The sequence below is a fragment of the Mesoplodon densirostris genome, chromosome 6 (assembly GCF_025265405.1).
Source record: "Mesoplodon densirostris isolate mMesDen1 chromosome 6, mMesDen1 primary haplotype, whole genome shotgun sequence".
NCBI lineage: Eukaryota > Metazoa > Chordata > Mammalia > Artiodactyla > Ziphiidae > Mesoplodon > Mesoplodon densirostris.
The window spans coordinates 24,905,580-24,930,146 of record NC_082666.1 but is presented as its reverse complement, the minus strand read 5'-3'; the positions used below and the strand labels follow the sequence as shown (position 1 = coordinate 24,930,146).

The window sequence follows — 24,567 nt, the reverse complement described above, 5'->3', positions numbered from 1 at the left end:
TGCCATTTCCCTCTCTTTGCTCAGAGCTATGAGTGCTTTGACATCCTCTGCCTGCAAAACACTTTGGCCAACCCCTTCTCTAATGCCTAGTGATGGCTATACAGCTAACTAGACTCAATCCCAGGGCGGGCAGGGGATAAGGAGAGAGAGCTGGAAGGAAGAGATATTTGGGGTCATTAGGGTTGGTTTTGCAGGCAGGAAGAAGGCAGGCTGCAAGGAGAGGCCCCACGGCCAGCACTCACTCCTCTGCACCCGCACTGCCACTGGGCAGTGATGAGATGCTTCTGAGCCCACCGCCCCTTCTGGGCCAGCCAACCTGAGGCAGAGGCCGCCCATATTTGCTCTCTGTATCCCTCCAACGGGCTTGACCCAAGGCCTGGCCCCTAAATGTGTGCTGTCTGGGTGGGGAGTGAATGAAAGCCAGATCCCTAGAGACCACCACTCCTGCCCCACCTCACCCAAATGCACCTGACGGCACCAGCAAGGCAATCCAGAATTCAGAGAATGGCACTTTATTTTAAGACTTGATTTTTTTGCCATGATTTTCTACTGATTCCTCCATGATGGTGTCATCTTCTTCCACAGTGACCAGGACCTTCTTGCCCACCAGACTGAAGATGTCTTCAGGAGGGTAGCCTTTGGGCTCACCCACCTTCACAGTGAGCATGTCCAGTGTTAGAATGGTGCCTTCCGGAATTTTCACTTTGGCCACCACAGACTTGCCCAGCTGTGGATAAAATTAAGACTCAGTGCCAGCCTCACAGAAATAGTTAGCACACGTTGCTTTATCCCCAAGGTCCCTGATCGGTTTTCTTGCACAAGGTTACCTGGATAGCAGGGACTCTGTTTTCCCCCTTCAGTGCCTAGAACAGTATCTCACACACAGCAGGGACTCGGCCAGTGTGGGATGGACTCAGAGACTCAGAGGAGGGGCCTTTATAATAAAGGACTCAGGTTATGTAGCCAAAGAGAGCCAGATCCGAATCCCAGGCAGCTGGGTACAAGCTGTGGCTGAGTTTCTCTGTAAAATGGGAAATAACAGTGTCTCTACCCTGTCAGATGACTACAAGGATTCGTGATAATAATGTATGTAACCTACCTGGAACATAGACTGCTCTCGGTAAATAAAAATTATGATTGCTTTTGTCATCGTCCAGTTCAGCATCGCATTTTAAACATGGGGAAACGGAGGTCCATGGAGGGCAGGTAAGCTGGCCAAGGTTGCGAGGAGCCAAGGTGAGAACCTGGGGTTCCTGACTCCTGGCCCACTGCTCGAGGGACACAAACCTTGTGTCCTCCTTGCTCAGTACAGTAGCAGTACAGAGGGCGCACAGACGCTGAGTATGGAAGGGGGCCTCTTAGGAAGAGGCAGATAGGCTGGGCAGGTGAGGGGAACGAAGGAGACCTGAAGCTCATGACCAGTGTTTCTAGGTCTTGTCCATAGATGCTTTTCAACAAAGTATCTAGTCCAATACTCTGCATCTTCCAGGTAAGGGCCAAGGAATCAGTTCTGGAATTTATGCCAGGACAAAAGGTCTGTCGGCAGATGATTATCAGATTCTGCATCCTCTGGTACCTCACTGTTTGCCCAGGGAGCCAGGAGGCTCAGAACCAAATTAAGTGCTCAACTGCTATAACTCTCATTACAGTTTCTGGGCCAATTCTCTCCCCTTTTCTTGTATAAGGTAGTTTGTTTCTTTTTACTGTTATTTTAATTTCCTGGTGTATATGCATCTTTAATTTGAGGGCAGCAAGTAGGCCCCACTGGGATAAAAGAGCACTCCTCTAGCAGGCCTGGTGTTAGATCTTTGTTTCGGCCCAGACAGCTTGCAGCGTTTGAGGAGTGTCTGCTTCCCTGGCAGCCCCGGGACGCCTGGCTCTAGACTCAGAGGCTGAGCCAGGTATAGGCCATGGCTTCCGGGAAGCCCAGATAGTCAGTGTGCCAGGCAGGGTTCGCGGGCCTCCCCGTCCCCTCTGTCTTAAGGTTAACGCTGCACAGCTCAAACTGCTCCTGAGGGAACGTTTGCGTCATCCCCCACCAACCCCGTGACAAGCCCCACCCCCATCCATCCAATGCCTCCCATGCTTAGGGACGCCTTGACACATCACAGGCCCTCCTCCCACTGCCTCACAGGGCCCCTCTACCTGGATATCCCTCAAGGATTACCTACTCCACGGGACCCCAGACTTGACCTACCTGCGTGCCTCATGAGGGGCCCCAGATACCACCCCCCCTTTACCTGGGGTCTGGAGCACTGGGGCCAGAGGCTTCAGAGACTTAATGGAAAACTGTAATATGATGCCAGGGAACTAGAGAAACAGCTGAAGTTCCTTAAATAACCAGTTACTCCCGCTGCTAATATGAACCCCCAAAAATTTATAGGCTCCGAGCGACATCCCTGCATCATTCCACTGGCCTGGCCTCAGGTAGGGCTGGTACCAACTACCTCTCGGGTAAGTGCATGCGACCCCTCTCAACAGTGGCGCCCAGCAGGACAGAAGAACCCACCTTTTCGTTGCAGGCCATCTCACAGGGCAGCAGCTGCTTGGTCGGGGAGCCCAGAGCCCTCTCCACGAGGCGCACGGACCGCACTAGCTCGGCCAGCTCCCCAGGCTCCAGCGAGGCCGAGTGGTCACTCCCCTTCCAGGTCTTGTCCAAAGTTACGTGACGCTCCAAGACCTTGGCCCCCAGAGCCACTGCAGCCACAGATATCACTATACCTGTTTCATGCCCAGAATACCCTATGGGAATGTCAGGAAAGAGCTTCTGATATTCCTTTAAAATAGAAAAAGGGAGGAAAAAAAAGTTCAATAGTGTGGTACTTTCTGCATACATTCCAGAGTCAGGCAGATCTGAGTTTGAGGCCCAGTAAGCTCCAGGAAGCCTCCGAGGCTCTCTGAGTCTCTCCTTCCCAGGGATAGCAGTACCTGGTGGGAGCTGCTATGAACTTGTGGAGGGCACTCAGCACACTGTAAATGCTCAAAAATAATGGCTGCTGTTATCAGGAACACATCTGAAGAATGTTTCACACTGCGCAAACCACAAAGAATAAGAACTATAACCAAATGCCTAAACCCATTCAAAAAGCATCTTTCACATTTAATTAGCCTGAGCTGCTGAAAGCAAGTATGCTATATGCACAAATATCACCATCAATAATATATACAGCCCAATCTCAAAACAATCCTTTGGTGGGAATGCTAAATAATTAATTAATTGGTTATCTATAATTCACTGGATGTGACGAAAGACATTCTGAGTGGAGTGAGCCTTGTCAGTGAGGGTGACCAGAAAGCTTAAGTACAGCAGAAAGACCCAGATGGGAATTAATAGAAGATAAGGATGGCTGAGTGGCAGAGGCCTTGAAAACCAGGCTTAAGGGTGTGTGATGGACAAAAAAGTGCAGGTTGCTAGGTCAGAGGACTCACCCTGCTGTGACGGGTGGGCTGGGCCTGGGGGGCAGGCTGGCAATTTAACTCTGATGGTGCCCTGCTCTAAAGAGAGGATGTGAGCATACCTCAGGTGGCGATGGAAGGGATATGGGTACCACACTTCACAAAGGAAGAAAACTGAGGAAAATATTTGGCGTCAGACACACTAAATTGTTAATTATGGTAATCTCTGTGGGATGGGATTACAGAGGATGTTCACTTTGTACGTTATATATTTCAGGGCTGAGTTTTTTTTTTAAACCATGCTTAAATTTAAAAAACATGATTTAGAGATGAGCTAGAAATGGAGAAAAGACTACAGAACTGGGAGGGACAGAAACTTTAGTTAAAAAGAGAGTAGTGTCATTTCAAAAAAGGTTAATTTCTTTTTTTAAGCTAAACATGAAGAGACTTTAGAAAAATGTATAAGAGCTTATATAATCATGGGGGGAAAAAAAACCCAGAATGTCATATACGGTAATGAAAGAAAAATACAAAAGGGAAACTGGTTAATTGCAGTATCAGGATTGTGTGTGTGTATATATTTAGAATTCTACTACTCTTACTATAATGTTTTTTGTACGATAATTACACACCTATATATTTCCAATTAATTATGTTTCGGGAGCTACCAGGAGGAATTGATAGAGATGGCCCGAGACAATAAGAGACAATTCTACTCCAGCTTTGCCACCAGGATGCTGTGAGATCTCAGGCCAAGTAAGGACTGGACCTCGTCACCTGTAAACCGACTGAAGTGGAACAGACAGAATGCTGGGAGAGAGAAAGCTCTCTCAAGGTTGTCACTGTAACAACTCTGACCCTCAAGGATACCCAGAATCAGAGAGCTGGTAAAAGAGAGCAGGAAAAGCCAGAAGTTTCAAGAAGGTCTCCTACAACTCAATATCAAGAAAAACGGATTTCTGTACACCAGTGTTCATATCTGCATTATTCACAATAACCAAAAGGTGGAACCATCCCAAAATGGTTTTATTGTGCTACCATCACCACCATCCATCTCCAGGACTTTTTCATCATCTCCGAGTCAAACTCTATACTCATTAACACTAAATGCCCCTTTCTGCCTCCCCCATTGACAAACAAAATGGGTATTTTGTTTGTCAATATGGAGAAAAATGGTGTATTTGTACACCAATGTTCATATCAGCATTATTCACAATAGCCAAAATGTGGAACCATGCCAAATGTCCATCAACAGATGACTGGATAAACAAAATGTGGCACATACATACAATGGAATATTATTCAGCCTTAAAAAGGAATGAAATGCTAACACATGCCACAACATGGATGAACCCTGAAGACATTATGCTAAGTGAGAGCAGACACACAGAAGGACAAGTACTGTATGATTCCATTTATTTGAGATACCTAGAGTAGTCAAATTCATAGAGACAAAATACAATGATGGCTGCCAGGGGCTCGGGGAGGGGGAAATGGGCAGTTAATGTTTAATGAGTACAGAGTTTGAGATGAAAAAGTCCTGGCGATGGATGGTGGCGATGGTAGCACAACAATGTGAAAGTACTTAATGCCACTTAACTGGACACCAAAAAATGGTTAAGATGGTAAATCATACGTATATTTTACAAAAACAAACCCACAACTCGCTAAGAAAGCCAGCGATTCACAGAAGAGGGACTGCTGATGGCCAATACACACAGGTAAAGAAAATGTATATGGACAATTATGAAGACTCCCCCTTAAATTTTATAATGAGAGAAATTAAGGTTGGTTTTAAGAAAACGTAATTTGTAATCTTTAGAATGTATCTGACTCCTTAACTGCATAGTTGATTCTAATTTGATTCTGCAACAGCAAGATCGTCAAAGGGTGTTCGAATACAAAGCATGTCAAGACTGGTTAGAATTTGGGCTGCATCTTCCCCACAGCAAATGGCCCAATCAGACAAGGGCCCTCCCTCGGGCTCACCGAGATGACGCACAGGTTGACGTCCTCGGGCTGGAGCGGGTACGCACTGGTGCACTGGAGGAAGCAGAAGTTGGGGTTGAGGGGCTTCACAATCTGATAGACTTGCTTCATGGTGTCCATGGACTGCATCCCACTGGAGATGACCATTGGGCGGCCTGAGGGACCCAACACCATCACCATCATCACTTTCTTTTTAGGGGTTCTGACTCTCCCTTAAGCACACCCCTGCTGTTGGTTTCATCATTCTACTGAATCCCGCAAACATCTCTTAAGCACTGTGCCAGCCACAGTGGAGAAACAGAGGTGAGCCTGGTGGGTTCCTGTCCTCAACCACGGGAAACGTAGACTCCCCTCACCCCCACCCATAACATTATTGTTCAGCAAAGTGAACCCAATTAAGAGGAATTTCACACTCTTTAGAGAAAGATGAGCATCTCATTGGATTAAGAGGTTGCACAGTATGGTAGGGTGAGCACTGCCCCAGATTCAAGAGTGTGAGGCCTGGGGCGGCCAACGTCCTAGCTGTGTGGTCTCAGATGCCTCGTCAGTGAAGTAAGTAGAAAGCATCATCATCATATGACCTGCTTCAGTCCCAGGATTGTCATGAGGATCAAATGAGATCACTCATGTTGTAAAACCACTTTACAAACTGTGATGTGCGGAGGTTGGATATTATACCTACAGAATACTTCTCAAAGTCAGCTTCCTCTAAGAAGTTTTACACATAGTCATATCCTTAATTTTATATAAATATTTTCTTAAATTAAAAATAATCTTAATTTAAAAATTCTTTAAAAAACTGTCTTATTTTTCATTCAAGTCAGCACATGAAAAAGTGGGAGTATAGGCTGAAAAATGGAAAATCTGGAAAATCTGTCTTCAGGAGACTCCTTTAGTGGGTTATTACTAGCAGGGTAAAAACAGGAAGGTCTGGGCTCAGATTGTATGACAAAAATTAAACACTCACCTTTTTTGGCTGTCTTTTCCAGATAAGGGAAGTTGTTAGTGTCCCCAGATCCAACTTTGAAAAATGGAACATTCAGTTCATGCAGAAACTCAACTGCCATCTACAAAAATCCAAGAGGGAGCTCCTTGTCACGATTGTTCAAAATCACTGTCCTCAAGACAGGCGAGGAGCCACATATGAAGAGAAAAACCCCTCTTTGCCCAGCAAGAGGGACTCTCTCAACAACATGAAAGCAGACACAGATTTGTTATCAGTCATGTCATTCAAATTCAAACATTCCGTCATTCATATCCACCCATCCATTTGTCCAACAAACATTGTGTGCTGGCACACACTGGCTACGTACGAGAAACTGGAAAAGAATCGGAACCCTGGCCAGACCTTCCTTCCCCAGGGGCCTGGAGCCCCAGTAAACAAACGAAAAAGGGTCATGACCTAATCTTGACCCAGAAAAGCAGGCAGTGAGCAAGTGAAAGTCCCTCAAAGGCCTTATGCTTTCCTCAGGACCGAACAGCCGGAAAAGAGGCCATTTCAATCCTTGCCAGAAATAGAAAAAGTGGAGCGTTTGATGGCCTAGCCCTGACACACTGATCCACAGCTGGCAGGGCCCGTCAAACCCAAGCCCTTTCAGACCTCAAACTATGCTGCCCACAAAAAAAACGAACCTCAGTCACTTTTTTGGACACAACATCACTGTTTGAGGTTACCTCTCTAGGGCCCTTCACCATCCTTATCTGGGATTCATCAATAACACTCAGGAAGGGCCTCCCTGGTGGCGCAAGTGGTTGAGAGTCCGCCTGCCGATGCAGGGGATACGGGTTCGTGCCCCGGTCTGGGAGGATCCCATATGCCGCGGAGCGGCTGGGCCCGTGAGCCATGGCCGCTGAGCCTGCGCGTCCGGAGCCTGCGCGTCCGGAGCCTGTGCTCCGCAACGGGGGAGGCCACAACAGTGAGAGGCCCGCATACCGCAAAAAAAAAAAAAAAAAAAATAACACTCAGGAAATTGGCAAATGTCAGCAAATGCTTGCTGAAGGAACCAGTGGACCACAAGTTTTAAGAGTAAAATCTCAATTTGCTGTAAAATTACAATTTTACATTACTATTACTGTTTTCATTACTATTTTTTTTTAATTGAAGTTGAAAATCAGAAGTAGGGCGAATCAATGTCTTGGAACGTTTCCCAATATCTAAGTTCCATCTATCTTAAAATGTTGGCTGAGTCTCAGAAGTAAGTTTGGAAGACTTGATTAGCTAGGTCAGTGCTTCTCACGCTTCATTACGGGCACACGAACCTGCCATGGATCTTGCCCAAATGAAGTGCAAATTCTGATTCTGTTGGTCTAGAGTGGGGCCTGAGAGTCTGCATTTCTTGTAAGTTCCTGGGTAACACTGCTGTTACTTACTGCTCCGTGAATCATACTCTGAGTAGCAAGTAGCAAGGTTACCAGCATGAAAATCCAAAGGGCTCGGGGGTGTTAAGGAACAATATGAGAAGGTAATTCTGCTAGCAGGTTCTTTAAATCAACCCACTACTGCCTGAGCTTCCTTCCATCTTCCCAGCAGGTGATGAGCTACTCCAATCACTGGTCTCACTCAGAGAATCACTTTCCTCATATGTTAATCCTCTAATAATGTAGGGGTTAGAGCTGCTGGTGATTCATACAGAGTGACCAACCAGCCAGTGAACAGTTCAAAGGCAGAAGGCAACCCCCTCGGTCTAAGAGACACCTCTCAGGATGGCCCAGGCGCCACTCCCCTCCAAGGTGCTAAGCCACCACTGCCTTCCCCCGCTCTGCTTTATGTCTTCCTCGTCTCTCTCTTCCCTTCCACAGTTTTCTATGTCACTCTCTCCTGTGTACGTATCTCTCATACTGTTAACCAGCCCTAAGATGGAACTGAAAAACATTTGTTTTTAATATATTTCTTGAACAAAGTCTAATGTTCCCACCCTTCTCACTCTATCTGGCAGATGAAGAGTGTTTTCTATTTTAAGAGGGAAAACCCTATGCTAAGCTTTCGTCTGTAAAATGCTCTATTTGTGAGAGCATGGCTCATGATGAAAAAGTCCCCAAGGGCATAAAGAGATGGATGAGCCCACTCAGGAGAGGTGCAGAGCGCGCAGGGGCAAGGAGGGGCCAAATGCAGAAAACACACTTTGCAAAAGCTTACCTACACTACTGTAGAGCCCAGGGAACTCTACTCAATGCTCTGTGGTGACCTAAATGAGAAGGAAATCCAAAAAAGAGGGGATATATGTATATGTACAGCTGATTCACTTTGCTGTACAGTATAAACTAACGCAATATTGTAAAGCAACTACATTGAAATAAAAAATTTTTAAAAAGCTTACCTACACTGATTGTAAAATCTGCATGGAGCTCTACAATTTTCAAGTGAGGAAAAGGGGAAATTCCTGCCGGAGGAGAAAGGTGCATCTCGTTTTGCAGCCCTCCTGGGGAGCCAGCCCCATCTAGTGGCCATTTAGAAAACTGCCATTTTGTCAATCCTTGGTCCAGGAAGATCCCACATGCCACGGAGCAACTAAGCCCAGGCGCCACAACTACTGAGCCTGCGCTCTAGAGCCCTCGAGCCACAACTACTGAGCTCGCATGCCACAACTACTGAAGCCCACGCACCTAGAGCCCGTGCTCCGCAACAAAAGAAACCACCACAAAGAGAAGCCTGCACACCTCAGCAAAGAGTAGCCCCTGCTCGCTGCAACTATAGAAAGCTCGCGCACAGCAACAAAGCCCCAATGCAGCCAAAAATTAATAAAATTTAAAAAATAAATAGAGAAAGCATTCTTTAAACACTAAAAAAAAAGAAAACTGCCATTTTGGATTAATCTCTGCAAACGGTGCCAACTTCAGTAGTAATCTGGAAAATGCTAGCCTTCCATCCTGAGGCAATATTACTGTGTCCAGGGCCCCTCAGGCTAGGTCAGCGCCAGTGGCTGCCTTCTCTCTGTGGACTCCCTGGCTTCCTCTAGCCCTGCCCACGCTGCTGTCTGTCCTCCTTCCATCTAGGGGTACAATGCAGCCAGACAGTCTCACAACTTCTCCCTCCCACCCCACACATCACAAAGGCTTTCTGAGTCTGTTTGAAAGGAACTCAACTGAGTATGACCCTCCCTGGGCATCCAAATGGGTTAAACACACAGAAAACGGTCCCACCAGCAAACTGGTTTGAGTAAAATGCTGCATTGTCAGACTCTCCCTTAGAGGGTCCCAGTAAATACAATTGTCTAGCTATTTTACAGTGTTTCCCACACTTATTCTACTCAGAACCCTTATTTATTTGGGGAAGGGGCTTTGATTCTAAATTAATGAATTAATGAGGAACCCCCTTCCCACAATGTGTGCCCACAGAACCCCCTTTCCACATCACGTCCGATGAGAAATTTGGGGGCCCACTGATCTAAGGGGTAACAGAAACGACAGGAGTGGAGCTGGGATTTTTCTAGAGCTGCTTCCACTCCCCTTGGTTTCTGGATCCATGGTGATGAGCTGGGGAGAACAGGGGGTGCTGGAGAGCTGCCCAGGGTGAGGAAATGATGAGGGGGGAAGCACGGAGCCATAAAGGCTGGGCCTGCCCTCAGCCCGGTGGCCCTGTCAGAGTGCACCACGACGTAGGCAGGGGGTGCCCTGTGGCAGAGGTGGTGGAGGAAAGAGGGCACCGTGGAGGCAGGCGCTGGGAAGGCAGGGCAGCTCCGCCGGAATGGGTCTCCAGGGGCCACCTCTATGTCACGGCTCCCATTTGCTTTCTCAACAGAACCCTCTATTTTGACCAAAGACACTCTGCTCATTTCAGTCGAGTTCCACATGCCTCCGTGCAGTTTTGACCGTGTGCCCTGGCAGTTTTCTTGGTCTTCACAAAGTTCGTTCCACCATGCCTTAACCTGTCCTCAGCACACAAAGAATGCCCTAGGACAGCACACAGAGTGAAGAAAATCGGCACTCAATAAATGCCTACTGTCCATGAGGAAGTTTGGGTGGGTAAATACTCAGAGATACTTGCCAGGTAAACACAGAACAAGGAACCAACCCACCTCCAACAGCCGGGCAGACAGGACTTGCTGGTTCAGCAAAGGGACCTGGCTGGCAAAGCAAATTAACTCTTGCAAAGGCTCTTAAGAATGCATTTCTCCTTACTGCCTATGCCCAGGTCAGTCAGGAGACTAGTGGGGAACAAACGGCATCCTTAGGAGAGAGGAGCCTCCCTGCCCGGTTAGTGTGAAGCAGAGAAAAGGGTTCTAAGCAACAGAACAGCTGTCATTCAGTGGGTGCAGATCTTGCACCTCCTAGACTCACCTCACTGGGTCCTCACTGCAGCCTCTGGGGTGGGCATCTTGATTACCCCGTTTTTACAGATTGGACACGTGTGGCTCAAAGAGGCTACATGACCAGCCCAAGCCCACCGATCAAGTGCTAGTACCAGGACCTGAACTCAGAGGGTGGCCGCAGAGCACGCATTTATACGCCAAAGAGAAGTGCTTCCTGGGAAACCAAGAGGGTACCTGCGGAGAGTCAGCCCCAGCTACCAACACCCAGCCAGGTTCCTCTCCTTCTCCCACCTGCTCCTGATTCCCACCTCGAAGCCACCGGGGAGTGAAAGACCTAAAGAAGTGACTTCTTGAGCAGATGCAAGGAGATGCACCCCCTTCAGAGTCCACATCCGGGAGCTCTGGTGCCTGGAAACGTGGACTGAACAGGAAAGTTCTCATCCCAGATCCAAGTCACCTTAGTGACACTATCTCTGATTCTATGCTGGCTCAGGACAACAGAGCAGGGAGAGCCTTTGGATAGCAGCTTGTTCACACACAAAAGAAAATGGAGGCCCAGAGCAGGGAAGGGACTCTTCCAAGCTCACACTGAGATGAACTCAGAACAGAGCAAGGCAAGGACCCGGATGTCCTGATCCTCTGCCCAGGCTGTTTCCTGAACTTTAACTAACATCGCTAAGTGCTGGCTGTGTGCTGCACTTTACATGGGTGATCACATTTAATCCTCATAACAACCCTACGAGATGGGTTCAGCTGAAGAAACAGAAGCACAAAGAAGGTAAATAAGCTCCACCTGGACTCACCAGGAATGACAGGCAAAACCATATTCAAACTCAGAATGTGACCCCGGAGTCTGTACACTTAACCATGGGCCCATCCAGCAAGAGTCTGCGCTAGAGAGCACTCTTAGTACTGAGGACTCTACTGAGTTTCTGTTTATGCAGGTTCTACCTATTCATATTTACTGAATTAAAATATGGTAAGGGACTTTCCTGGTGGCTCAGTGGTTAAGAACCTGCCTGCCAATGCAGGGGACATGGGTTCGAGCCCTGGTCCGGGAAGATCCCACATGCTGCAAAGCAACTAAGCCCGTGCGCCACAACTACTGAGCCTGCACTCTAGACCCACGAGCCACAACTACTGAAGCCTGTGCACCTAGAGCCCGTGCTCTGCAACAAGAGAAGCCACCGCAATGAGAAGCCCACGTGCAGCAACGAAGACCCAACACAACCAAAAAAAAAGAAAAAAAAATTTTTTAACTGAGGAATTTTTTTTTAGATTTTAAACTTTTTGAGATAATTATAGCTTCACATGCAGCTGTAAGAAATAATACAGAAAGAACCTACGTACACTTTACAGTTCCCCCCAATGGTAACATCTTGCAAAACTACAGTGTAGTATCACAACTGGGAGGGTAAGGCTGATAGAGCCCACCGATCTCATTCAGATTTCACCATTTTCACATGTACCCATCTGAGTGTGCTCGTATCTAATTCTCTGCAATTTTACCACGTGCCCAGACTCACGCGGACCACCACCACAGTCCGATACGGAGTTATGCCACCACTACAAGGCTCCCTTCATGTTACCCTTCTATAGCCACATGAACCTCCAAGCCCTCCCCTCCCTAACTCCTGATGACCACTAATCTGCTCTCCAGCTCTATAATTGTTATTCCGAGAATGTTAAATAAGCAGAGCTGTACGGTATGCAACCTTCTGAGAGAAGCTTTTTCACTCAGCACAATATCCCTGAGATCCATCCAAGCTGTGGCAGCTATCAGTTTTCACTCCTTTTTATTGCTGAGTAGTATTCCGTGGTGTGGATATGCTACAGTTTATTTAATGATTCATCCCCTAAAGAAAGTTTGGGTTCTAGTTTGGGGCTACCACAAATAAAGTTGCTATGGACACTCATATACAGATTTTTAGGTGAACATAGGTTTTCATTTCTTTGGGGATAAATTACCAAATGACAACTGGTGGGTCACATGATGAGCACCTCTAGTTTTATAAGAAACTACCAGTACACTTCAAGTGGGTGAATTGTATAGTATGTGAATTATATCTTGATAAAGTTGTTTTTAAAAAAAGAATTTTCTAGAATGTACCATTCTACATTCCCACCAGCAATGCATGAGAAGTCCATTTTCTCTGCAGCCTTGCCACAATTTGGTGTTATCATCACTTTTTTTTTTTTTAAGATTTAATTTTATTTATTTTTGGCTATGTTTGGTCTTCGTTGCTGCGCGTGGGCTTTCTCTAGTTGTGGCGAGCGGGGGCTACTCTTGGTTGCGGTGCTTTGGCTTCTCCTTGCGGTGGCTTCTCTTGCTGTCTAGGTGCACATGGGCTTCAGTAGTTGTGGCATGCAGGCTCAGTAGTTGTGGCTCGCGGGCTCTAGAGCACAGGCTCAGTAGTTGTGGTGCATGGGCTTAGTTGCTCCACGGCATGTGGGATCTTCCCAGACCAAGGCTCGAAGCCGTGTCCCCTGCATTGGCAGGCGGATTCTTAACCACTGCGCCACCAGGAAAGTCCACTTCTGGGTATTTTTAATCCACCCCCTTGCCCTTTACCTATGAGGAAACAGGCCCAAGAAATGCAAGAAGAGTATAGTATGGTCAGGAGGGCAGGCTCTGGAGTCGCCTAGGTTGTAATCAGCCTCTGCTGATCAACAGCTACTGACAGCTAACCCACTCCGTGCTCTAGCATCTTCATCTGTAAAGTGGGAATAATAACTGTCCTATCTCAAGGGGTTGTTAAGAGGAGTAAATGAGCTGATACATTTAAAATACCTAGCACAGAACCTGGCAGATCATAAACACTCAAGAAACGTTGAAGATTCTTACTTTTAATCACTCAGCTAGTTAATAGCAAGACCAGAAAAAACACCCAAGTCTTTCAGATCCCAAAGCCCACAATCTTTTTTGTCTAACATTTTTGATTTACAGATCCTTTAAGGATCTGATAAAAGCCATCAGCCCTCTCTTTTGCTTGGCTCGCTTATTTACTTATTCACTCAACAAACATCTCCCGAGCACCTACTACGTGCCAGGCACTGGGGATGCTGTGGGGTTAACAGCCTGGTGGAAAGGAGCAATAGTTAGCAGTAATTAGGGAAGTAAAGAAAACCGGGAGACAGGACTTCCCTGGTGGGGCAGTGGTTGGGAGTCTGCCAGCCAATGCAGGGGACATGGGTTCGAGCCCTGGTCCGGGAAGATCCCACATGCCGCGGAGCAACTAAGCCCGTGTGCCCCAACTACTGAGCCTGTACTCTGGAGCCTGCGAGCCACAACTACTGAAGCCCGTGCGCCTGGAGCCCGCGCTCTGCAACAAGAGAAGCCACCGCAATGAGAACGAAGGGTAGCCCCTGCTCACCACAACCAGAGAAAGCCCACACGCAGCAACGAAGACCCAATGCAGCCAAAAATAAATTAATTAATTAAAAAAAAAAAGAAAACCAGGAGAACACAACAGAAGGAGGGGCCTGAACCCAGCAGGGGCACAGGAAGAATTTCCTGAGGAGGTACTTTTTAAGATGGGATCAGAAAAATGCCCAGTAACCACTTCAGATAGGTTTTCCTAAAAATATGTCCCCTTTTCCCCAGGGCATCTCTTGGGCCCAAAGACTCTCCAGCCACCAACATCGAGAGTGGTGAAGAGCAGGGGGGAAGCCCAAAGGCTCTCCTGAGCTTTGGGAAGCCACACACACACCCGGACGGACAGCCAGGTGGCAGCTGAGAGACCACAGAAAGCACACTGCACTAGGCGTCAGATCTGCCCTCAAGACCCATTTCCCAGCTGTGTGACACTGTACAAACTTCCTGGCCCCTCTGAGTCTCCATTTCTTCATCTGCAAAATGGGACATAGTAGGGGTAAGATATATTACTGTAAGTGGGCTACAGAACTGAAGCCTGGACTTGTCAAGTTTCACAGACACCTAGGTTCTCTGCTTCCCCCCCCACCTTTTTAAACTACCAATGGTTTAGGCTAGAGTTACGTTTCTTTTGACTCAATTTACAGACATATCTTAGGGTTGGAATAGTGACACAAAAGGTCAGAGGCCTAGAGAAGGAACTGGGCTCCCTTCAAATATTCTAGTTGACTAAAAGAATCCTAAGTGTTTCAGGAGCCTTTAAAATGTTGTTTCATCTAATGATCCATTACTGCAAAGCTATCCTAAGGAAACAATTCAAAACACAGAAAGAAGATGGTCATCTCAGCATTATTTATAAGCACAAAAAACTGAAAGTAAAAACATAACCTCATGTTGAAACATAAAGAAATGGTTACATACATTATAAATCCTCAAAAGAAATACTACACCGCCATTAATAACTTTCAGCACAAGATATGGAGAGCTACATGTCAATTATATCTCAAAGCTGAGAAAAGAAAACAAGATATGGGTAAAAGCTGTAGATAATGTTAACTGGGAAAAGCATGCACGGAACTAAACATTCACAACTATAACAACTAGGCAATAAAATATGCATATAAAACAACTTCAGGAGAAAATATATAAAGAGAGCTGCCAGGGGCTTCCCTGGTGGCGCAGTGGTTAAGAAACTGCCTGCCAATGCAGGGAACATGGGTTCCAGCCCTGGTCTGGGAAGATCCCACATGCCACAGAGCAACTAAGCCCGTGTGCCACAACTACTGAGCCTGCACTCTAGAGCCCTCGAGCCACAACTACTGAAGCCCGCGTGCCTAGAACCAGTGCTCCGCAACAAGAGAAGCCACCGCAATGTGAAGACTGTGCGCCGCAACAAGAGTAGCCCCCACTCGCCGCAACTAGAGAAAGCCCGCCCGCGGCAACAAAGACCCAACGCAGCCAAAAATAAATAAATAAATAAATTGATTAAAAAAAAAGAAAAGAGCTGCCACATAGAGATTATGGGTCAGTTTTTCTCCCTTTTTTCTAAACTTTCTGTGACATTGTATAACACTGTATAATTTTTATAATTTAAAAAAAATTTATATTTGAAAAAAGAGCACGTAAAGGAGTCTTGAGGCAGGTCACAGAGCAGATGGGACCCAAGACCTGGCACCAGCTGGACTCTTCCAGTATGTCGGCATGGCCATCCTGTGTGCTACTGCCTTCTGAATGATGCAATGCCACCTCACCCAGATAAGCCACGGCCACTCAGCAAGGGGAGGACTCCTGTCAGAACTGAGGTTTCCAGAGTCCAGGCCACTTTCCACTGGGAGAAAACTGGCCCAATGGGGCATCTCCCACAGGCTTGAGGGACTCTGGGGTTCCAGGGTGGCTGGCCCCTACTCCCGGAGACAGACTGCTTTGAAAACTATGGTTCTCTGCGTCACTGGACCTCTGATCCCCCTGGCCTCCTGTTTAGCTGGGCATTTATCTTGTTAATGCTATGGAGAACTCTAGGTCCAGAAAGCACAAAAAAGTCTAAAGTGAGCAAGGGCCACAGCTGGCTCTAAGCCAAAGCCACAGGGCTACCTGATGTCCCCTAGGTCTGCTAAAATGGCAAATAACAGCGTGGCAGAGGGCTCACCTCATCCATGCCGGAGGCAGTGAAGAAGATGCCAACCTCCTCGGCATATTTCTGCAGCTCCTTGTACTGGGCGTGGCTGAATTCCAGGTGGCGTTTGTGCTCCCCGTACGTTTTCCCCCAGGAATGCTTCGAAGTATACGGCCTCTCCAAGGCTTTCCGATTAAACTTATACTCCAGCTCACTCTTCTGGAACTTGGCACAGTCAGCGCCACACTCCTGCAACACACATTAGGGCTCCTTTAATGACCCGGCACAGATTCTGAGAGACAAGAGAAGTGTTGGGGCAACTGCTATGAAATTATTATCTTTAAAAATAACATCGGGGGCTTTCCTGGTGGCGCAGTGGTTGAGAGTCCGCCTGCCGATGCAGGGGACACGGGTTTGTGCCCCAGTCCGGGAAGATCCCACATGCCGCGGAGCGGCTGGGCCCGTGAGCCATGGCCGCTGAGCCTGTGCGTCCACTCCGCAACGGGAGAGGCCACAACAATGAGAGGCCCGCGTACTGCAAAAAAAAAAACCCAGAAGTGGACTTCCCTGGTGGCGCAGTGGTTAAGAATCCGCCTGCCAATGCAGGGAACACGGTTTCGAGGCCTGGTCCGGGAGGATCCCACATGCCGCGGAGTGGCTGGGCCCGTGAGCCATGGCCGCTGCGCCTGCACGTCCGGAGCCCGTGCTCCGCAACGGGAGAGGCCACAACAATGAGAGGCCCGCATACCGCAAAAAAAAAAAACACATCAATTGACAGACGCATTAAGAACTCCCAAAGGAGAGAAACAGGAAAAACAAGGACGTCTCAAAGGAATAAAAGGGTGGGGATGGGGGTTCTGCTCTACTTTTCCCTCTTAAAATGTACAAAAAAAGGGGGGGGGCTGGGCTTCCCTGGTGGCGCAGTGGTTGAGAGTCCACCTGCCGATGCAGGGGACGCGGGATGCAGGGGACGCGGGTTCGTGCCCCGGTCTGGGAGGATCCCACGTGCCGCGGAGCGGCTGGGCCCGTGAGCCATGGCCGCTGGGCCTGTGCGTCCGGAGCCTGTGCTCCGCAGCGGGAGAGGCCGCAGCGGTGAGAGGCCCGCGTACCACACACAAAAAAAAAAAACCACAAAAAAACTCTCCCGAAAGTAGGCATAGAGGGAACTTAACCTCAACATAATAAAGGCTGTATATGACAACCCCACAGCCAACATTGTTCTCAATGGTGAAACACTGAAACCATGTCCACTAAGATCAGGTACAAGACAAGGTTGCCTACTCTCACCACTCTTATTCAACATAGTTTTGGAAGTTTTAGCCACAGCACTCAGAGAAGAAAAAGAAATAAAAGGAATCCAAATTGGAAAAGAAGAAGTAAAACTGTCACTGTTTGCAGATGACATGATACTATACCTAGAGGATCCCAAAGATGCTACCAGAAAACTACTAGAGCTAATCAATGAATTTGGTAAGGTAGCAGGATACAAAATTAATGCACAGAAATCTCTTGTATTCCTATACACTAATGACGAAAAATCTGAAAGAGAAATTAAGGAAACACTTCAATTTACCATTGCAACAAAAAGAATTAAATACCTAGGTATAAACCTACCTAAGGACACAAAAGACCTGTATGCAGTAAACTATAAGACACTGATGAAAGAAGTTAAAGATGATACAAACAGATGGAGAGATATATCATGTTCTTGGATTGGAAGAGTCAACATTGTGCAAATGACTATACTACCCAAAGCAATCTACAGATTCAATGCAATCCTTATCAAACTACCAATGGCATTTTTCACAGAACTAGAACAAAAAATTTCACAATTTGAATGGAAACACAAAAGACCCCAAATAGCCAAAGCAATCTTGAGAAAGAAAAACAGAGCTGGAGGAATCAAGCTCCCTGACTTCAGACTATACTACAAAGCTACAGTAATCAAGATAATATAGTACTGGCACAAAAACAGAAATATAGATCAATTGAACAGGATAGAAAGCCCAGAGATAAACCCATACACATATGGTCACCTTATCTTTGATAAAGCAGGAAAGAATATACAGTGGAGAAAAGACAGCTTCTTCAATAAGTGGTGCTGGGAAAACTGGACAGCTACATGTAAAAGAATGAAATTAGAACACTCCCTAATTCCATACACAAAAATAAACTCAAAATAGATTAAAAACCTAAATGTAAGGCCAGACACTATAAAACTCTTAGAGGAAAACATAGGCAGAACACTCTATTACATATATCACAGCAAGATCCTTTTTGACCCACCTCCTTAGAGAAATGAAAATAAAAACAGAAATAAACGTATGGGACCTAATGAAACTTAAAAGCTTTTGTACAGCAAAGGAAACCATAAACAAGATGAAAAGACAACCCTCAGAATGGGAGAAAATATCTGCAAACGAAGCAACTGACAAAGGATTAATCTCCAAAATTTACAAGCAGCTCATGCAGCTCAATATCAAAAAAACAAACAACCCAATCCAAAAATGGGCAGAAGACCTAAATAGACATTTCTCCAAAGAAGATATACAGATTGCCAAGAAACACATGAAAGAATGCTCAACATCATTAATCATTAGAGAAATGCAAATCAAAACTACATTGAGGTATCACCTCACACCAGTCAGAATCGCCATCATCAAAATATCTACAAACAACAAATGCTGTAGAGGGTGTGGAGAAAAGGGAACCCTCTTGCACTGTTGGTGGGAATGTAAATTGATACAGCCACTATGGAGAACAGTATGGAGGTTCCTTAGAAAACTAAAAATAGAACTACCATATGACCCAGCGATCCCACTACTGGGCATATACCCTGAGAAAACCATAATTCAAAAAGAGTCATGTACCACAATGTTCATTGCAGCTCTATTTACAATAGCCAGGACATGGAAGCAACCTATGTGTCCATCAACAGATGAATGCATAAAGAAGATGTGGCACATATATACAATGGAATATTACTCAGCCATAAAAAGAAACGAAATTGAGTTATTTGTAGTGAGGTGGATGGACCTAGAGACTGTCATACAGAGTGAAGCAAGTCAGAAAGAGAAAAACAAATACTGTATGCTAACGAATATAAAAAAAAAAATGGTTCTGAAGAACCTGGGGCAGGACGGGAATAAAGACACAGACATAGAGAATGGACTTGAGGATATGGGGAGGGGGAAGGGTAAGCTGGGACGAAGTGAGAGAGTGCTGTGGACCTATATACACTACCAAATGTAAATAGATAGCTAGTGGGAAGCAGCCGCATAGCACAGGGAGATCAACTCGGTGCTTTGTGTCCACCTAGAGGGGTGGGATAGGGAGGGTGGGAGGGAGACGCAAGAGGGAGGAGATATGGGGATATATGTTTATGTATAGCTGATTCACTTTGTTATACAGCAGAAACTAACACAGGATTGTAAAGCAATTATACTCCAATAAAGATGTTAAAAAAAAAAAAAGCCCCCAGATAGTTAAGATGCATGTTTCAGGAAAAACTTAAATGACCCCAGATTCTTGCATTTTCCCATACATAGAAAAGCACTAAAATCATTAACTTGAGATATCTGTTCTTTGTGATTAGCTGTACTTTTTTTTACCAAGACTCATGCTTGATTACATGTATTTTGTAGCCAAAAAATCCATATATATACTGGCTTCTCCCCTACCTCTTTGGAGCAGTTTCTCAGATCTACTGAGAGACTGTATCCTGGGCTATAGTCCTCACTATAAAACTTAGCTCACAACTCTTCTGTTGCGCATTTTTATTTTGGTCAACAATTGAATGAACTGCCAATTAAAGAAGGTCACTTGCCACCTGGTTCTACAAGAATTCAGTCACTAGCCACTGCAGTTGCTGACCTTCAACATATCCTGAAAGTAATTCAGGGTAGAGATCAGGAATGAGGCTCTCTGTGCTCCAGGAAAACTGGCAGAACAGGCCTTTAGACAGTGAAGTATTTGTAGGAGAAATTTTTTATGAACCTGGATTCCTGAATCTTCCCACACTTAGAAAAGCACTAAAACCATTAACTAAGATATCTGTTCCTCATGACTAGCAGCAACCTTCCACAGAGATGTGTGCTTGATTACAGGCTCCCTTCAACAAAATCACATATATACTTACCTCCCTCCTCACCTCTAAAGAACGGTTTCTCAGAGGCTGTCTCCCTGGTTATAGTCCTCAGTATGACACTGAATAAAATCAACTCACAGCTCTTATACTGTGCGTTTTTTTTCCAAGTTAACAGAACTCAACTTTTAATATTGTAAACAGATTTGGTACATGAACAAGCCAGCTTGTATGTAATAAACTCTGGATAACTAAACTTGTGACTCCATTTGGCAAGAAAAAAAATCCTAAAATATAAGGATTTCAAAAGATTCCATTGCTTTAAGTTTAAAAATAAAGATACAGGGCTTCCCTGGTGGCGCAGTGGTTGAGAGTCCGCCTGCCGATGCAGGGGACACGGGTTCGTGCCCCTATCCTGGAAGATCCCACATGCCGCGGAGCGGCTGGGCCCGCGAGCCATGGCCGCGGAGCCTGTGTGTCTGGAGCCTGTGCTCCACAACGGGAGAGGCCACAGCAGTGAGAGGCCCGCGTACAGCAAAAAAAAATAAAAATAAAAAAATAAAAATAAATAAATAAAGATACATACATATTATAAAACAAGTGAAACTGAAGCCTAGAGAGGAAGAGACCAAGATTATCCAGCTGCCCAAGATTATTCAGCTAGTAAATGGTATCATGACTCCAGTCCAGCGCTCTTTCCACTATAACACAACCTCAAACTCTTCATTCTCCTCCCCCGGGGAATACTATCCTTCACAATTAAAACAGGAAGAAGAAAAGAACCACTATAACTTTGTTTCTATGGCTTCACTATTTCTAGGTATTTTTACAACTTCAGCATTCAGAGTGGACACCTCCAAAATAAGGTTGTTTCCTAAATTAAGAGCCGAAGTCTCCCCCTAGAAAACAATGTTACAGTACAAAGGCTGGAGCCCTGTGTCTAACAGCAAAGCTCTGAAATACATGAATTACTAGTTGTGGGCCCTCAGACAAGTCACTGAAATTCTCTGAGCCTTTAAAATGAGACCAACAGCATCTATTCCACTGTGTTGTAGGAATTAAATGAGATGGTGCATTTAAAGCACTTGGCCCAGTAAGCGTTCAAAAATGTTAGCAATTGTTACTCTTTAAAGGTATTTTATTTTTTAGATTCCATAAGTGATAACATAGAGTATTTGTTTTTCTCTGACTTATTTCACTAAGCATAATATCCTCCAAGTCCACCCACCACATTGTTGTAAATGGCAGAATTTCATTCTTTTTTATGCTTGAATAATATTCCATTGTGTATATCAACCACATCTTCTTTATCCATTCGTCTGTTGAGGGACACTTAGGTTGCAAATAGACTCAAGGATCTAGAGAACAAACTAATGGTTACCAGTGGGGAGAAGTAAGGGGGAGAGGTAAGATAGGAGTGGGGGATTAAGAAGCACCATCTACTATGTATAAAATAAATAAACAACAAGGATGTATTGTACAGCACAGGGAAATATAGCCATTATTTTGCAGTAACTTTAAATGGAGTATAATCTATAAAAATATTGAATCACTATGTTGTACACCTGAAACCAATGTTATTGCAAATCAATTATACTTCAATGAAAAAGTAAATAAAATTTAAAAATAAAAGTATTTTTATGATTCAGTAGGCGTCCATAAAAGCAGAGTTAGTCCTGGAGTAACAGAAAACCTAATCATGAATGACTGAGTGAATAGCACTGACTGAAGGGAAGTGAAAGGAAAAAAGATGGAGTGAGCTCTCGCTAAACCAAGGAATCACAGCGCAGACTTATGGTGGGGCCCGGGGTCACAATGAAGAACATGACAGGCCTCCCCTTCAGAGGGCTCACAGTCTAACAGAGAGAGAAGTTTAAACAGACAGTGACAATACAATTCGATGGGAACAATTACAGGAGCCCAGCTTTGCAGGGAGGGATTGGAGAAAGTATCCAGAGAGGGAGCATAGATGTTCATTAACATCATATCACTAATAACCAACATGTATTGAGTCCTATTTGCCAAGTACTGTACTAAGAGCTTTACACGAGTTATCTCATTTAATCCTCACAACTCTATGAGGTAGTTAAGTACAATAGCAGGTGAGAGAGGCAACAGCAATTTTCAGGAACTTCCTGGAAGTAATTCACTGTCGCTGAAAGATGTCAGAGATAAAAAAAAAAAAAAAAAAAAAAAAAAAAAAAAAAAAAGGCAAGAAGGGGCCAGGTCATTAAGGTCTTGAAGGCTTTATTAAAGGGTCTCGACTCTACCCGCGGGCAGTGGGAAGCCACTGAAGGTGCCAGGTGGCTGATCAAATCTGTGTTTCAGAAAGATCATTCTGCCACCAGAAGGGAGCGAGAGAGGTGGGAGTAAGGGGGGCGGGGGCAGATGCAGTAATGCAAACAAATCAGGATGGTGGCGGAGGGATGAAGAGGATTCGAAACGTTTGGAAATGGATCCGGCGAGCTGGACGGCAGGCCGGATGCAGGGCACCGAGAGGCAGAGGAAGGATGGCCCCAGCTCTGCGCAGCCCTGCCCGACCCCTGCCCAGGCCGGTCTTCCCCAGGCCCCGCCTCCCGCTCGGCGCCCGGGTACTCTAGACAGTCCCCTCACCTTGGCCATGCGGATCATGCGCTTGGCCACGTCCAGGTCGCCCTGGTGGTTCTGGCCGATCTCGGCAATGATGAAGCATGGGTGCTGCCCGCCCACCCAGCGCCCGGGACACAGCTCCAGCTCCAGCGGCATGGCAGCGGCTCGCGCTTCCGCGCCACACCACCCGTCACAGTCCCGCCGCCGCCGCCGCCTTGGTCGTTTCGTTCAGCACCCCAGCCGAGCCCACACGCCGGCCTCGCCACGTCAGCCCGCGGCCACCGCGCAGCCAATCCTCGAGCGCCGCCTCGCTCCAGACAGCCAATCAGGTCAGGGGGCGGAGCGACCCTCTAGGGGAGAGGTGCGGCGGCAAGAGGAAGCCCAGTGAACTTCTCGGGAGCTGGGCTTGCGGCTCACAGCCGGAGGCGTGCGTGACCTCTGGCGGCCGGGGGTCCCTGCGTTCACCCATGAACAGACATTCCCCGAAGGAGGCTGACGGCTGGGTGCCTTCGGCGTGGAGAGAGTGCGCGCCCTACAGTGTAATGGAAAAAACGGATTCTGGAGTTAGAATTACAGAGCTGGTTCGAGCCCAGCCCATGCCACTAACCAGCTCTTGATCCTGAATACCTTAGTCTTTCTCAGTTTTATTTTCCTTTTTCTCTGAAATGGGAAGATTATAAAGACCCCACCTCTTAAGGTTCGTGAGATGATGTATAGAACACCCTAATCACAGTACTTGGCCTGTAGTAAGCTTTCAATAAGTGGTTGCCAGTCCTATTATACGAGAGGCAACAAGTTCAAAAAGTTCACTGAGGGCTTCCCTGGTGGCGCAGTGCTTGAGAGTCCGCCCGCCGATGCAGGGGACGCGGGTTCGTGCCCCGGTCCGGGAATATCCCACATGCCGCGGAGCGGCTGGGCCCGTGAGCCATGGCCGCTGAGCCTGTGCGTCCGGAGCCTGTGCTCCGCAACGTGAGAGGCCACAACAGTGAGAGGCCCGCGAACCGCAAAAAAAAAAAAAAAAAAAAAAAAAAAGTTCACTGACTTGTCCAAAGCCACCCAGAAAGCCGTGGTGCAGCTGGGATTAGGACCCTGGACTGCCTCCTAGCCTAGGGCTCTTGCAATACACTATACTGGGTTACAGACAAAGCTGAGAAATAAGAACCAGTTTGAAGGAAGAAATAACACTTGATTCCCAGCTTGATTTTCAGAAATAATGAGCAAAGTAACAATAACAGAAAGGAGAGGAGGAGGCACTTCTGGGTGGAAGGGAGAAGGGTAGGTTTGGGACACGCTGGTGTAAATATGCAGGTGAAACTGCCCACCAGGCAGGAGGAGAGGCAGGTCTGAAGCTCAGAGTGGAGGTCTGGGCTGGAGAGAGAGATGCGGGAGCCATTTTGAGGAAAGCCTGAGGATGGGTTTGACTCCTGAAGGACAGAGTGTGCAGAGGGATTAGCAGTGGAGAGGTGAGCCTTGTGCAGCCGTCCTGGAAGGACAGAGAACCAGGGTGTGTCCTGAGGAGAGACCCACAGATTCGAAGGCCCAGAGCAGTGCAGGAGAATGAGGAGCCAGAACGTGGGGGGAACATGGGGGCAGGGGGACCACTGGAGACAGCAGATTTGGTGGTGAAATGGATTTGGTGGCCAAAGGAAGATGAAGAAACACCAGAGGCGAAAATAGACTTTTCCTTGGAAAAGTTCAGTTGTTAAAAACAGACGGAAAATGGACCATGGGCTAGAGGGGGGTCCCAAAGTTGAGCGGTTCTGAAGAAGTGCAA

The 24,567-nt window shown here is 46.6% G+C and overlaps 2 protein-coding genes across 2 annotated transcripts in view; one reads left to right on the top strand and one right to left on the bottom strand.

Annotated features, from left to right (window-relative positions):
* TRIM14 (tripartite motif containing 14) overlaps window positions 1-1,149 on the top strand; it is a 29,003-nt gene extending 27,854 nt beyond the window's left edge. Inside the window, 1 exon segment of the mRNA XM_060101322.1 lies at window positions 586-1,149. The gene's annotated coding sequence lies outside the window, so the exon portion shown is untranslated.
* On the bottom strand, window positions 497-23,040 carry NANS (N-acetylneuraminate synthase). The gene is made up of 6 exons (XM_060101323.1): window positions 22,818-23,040; window positions 16,154-16,369; window positions 6,353-6,452; window positions 5,386-5,540; window positions 2,510-2,776; window positions 497-727 (listed from the first exon to the last, which is right to left on the bottom strand). The coding sequence occupies exons 1-6, from the start codon at window positions 22,947-22,949 to the stop codon at window positions 518-520; spliced, it is 1,080 nt and encodes a 359-aa protein (XP_059957306.1). The 5' UTR covers window positions 22,950-23,040; the 3' UTR covers window positions 497-517.
* Between the last annotated feature and the right edge of the window lie 1,527 nt (window positions 23,041-24,567).

Excerpts from the sequence above, each read along its gene's own strand:
- NANS (XM_060101323.1), bottom strand. The coding sequence starts at position 22,949 with ATGCCGCTGGAGCTGGAGCTGTGTCCCGGGCGCTGGGTGGGCGGGCAG. Across the intron at positions 6,453-16,153 it reads CTGCCTCCGGCATGGATGAG|ATGGCAGTTGAGTTTCTGCA; the intron begins GTGAGCCCTCTG and ends GGATTTTTGTAG. Across the intron at positions 2,777-5,385 it reads TCAACCTGTGCGTCATCTCG|GAATATCAGAAGCTCTTTCC; the intron begins GTGAGCCCGAGG and ends TCTATTTTAAAG.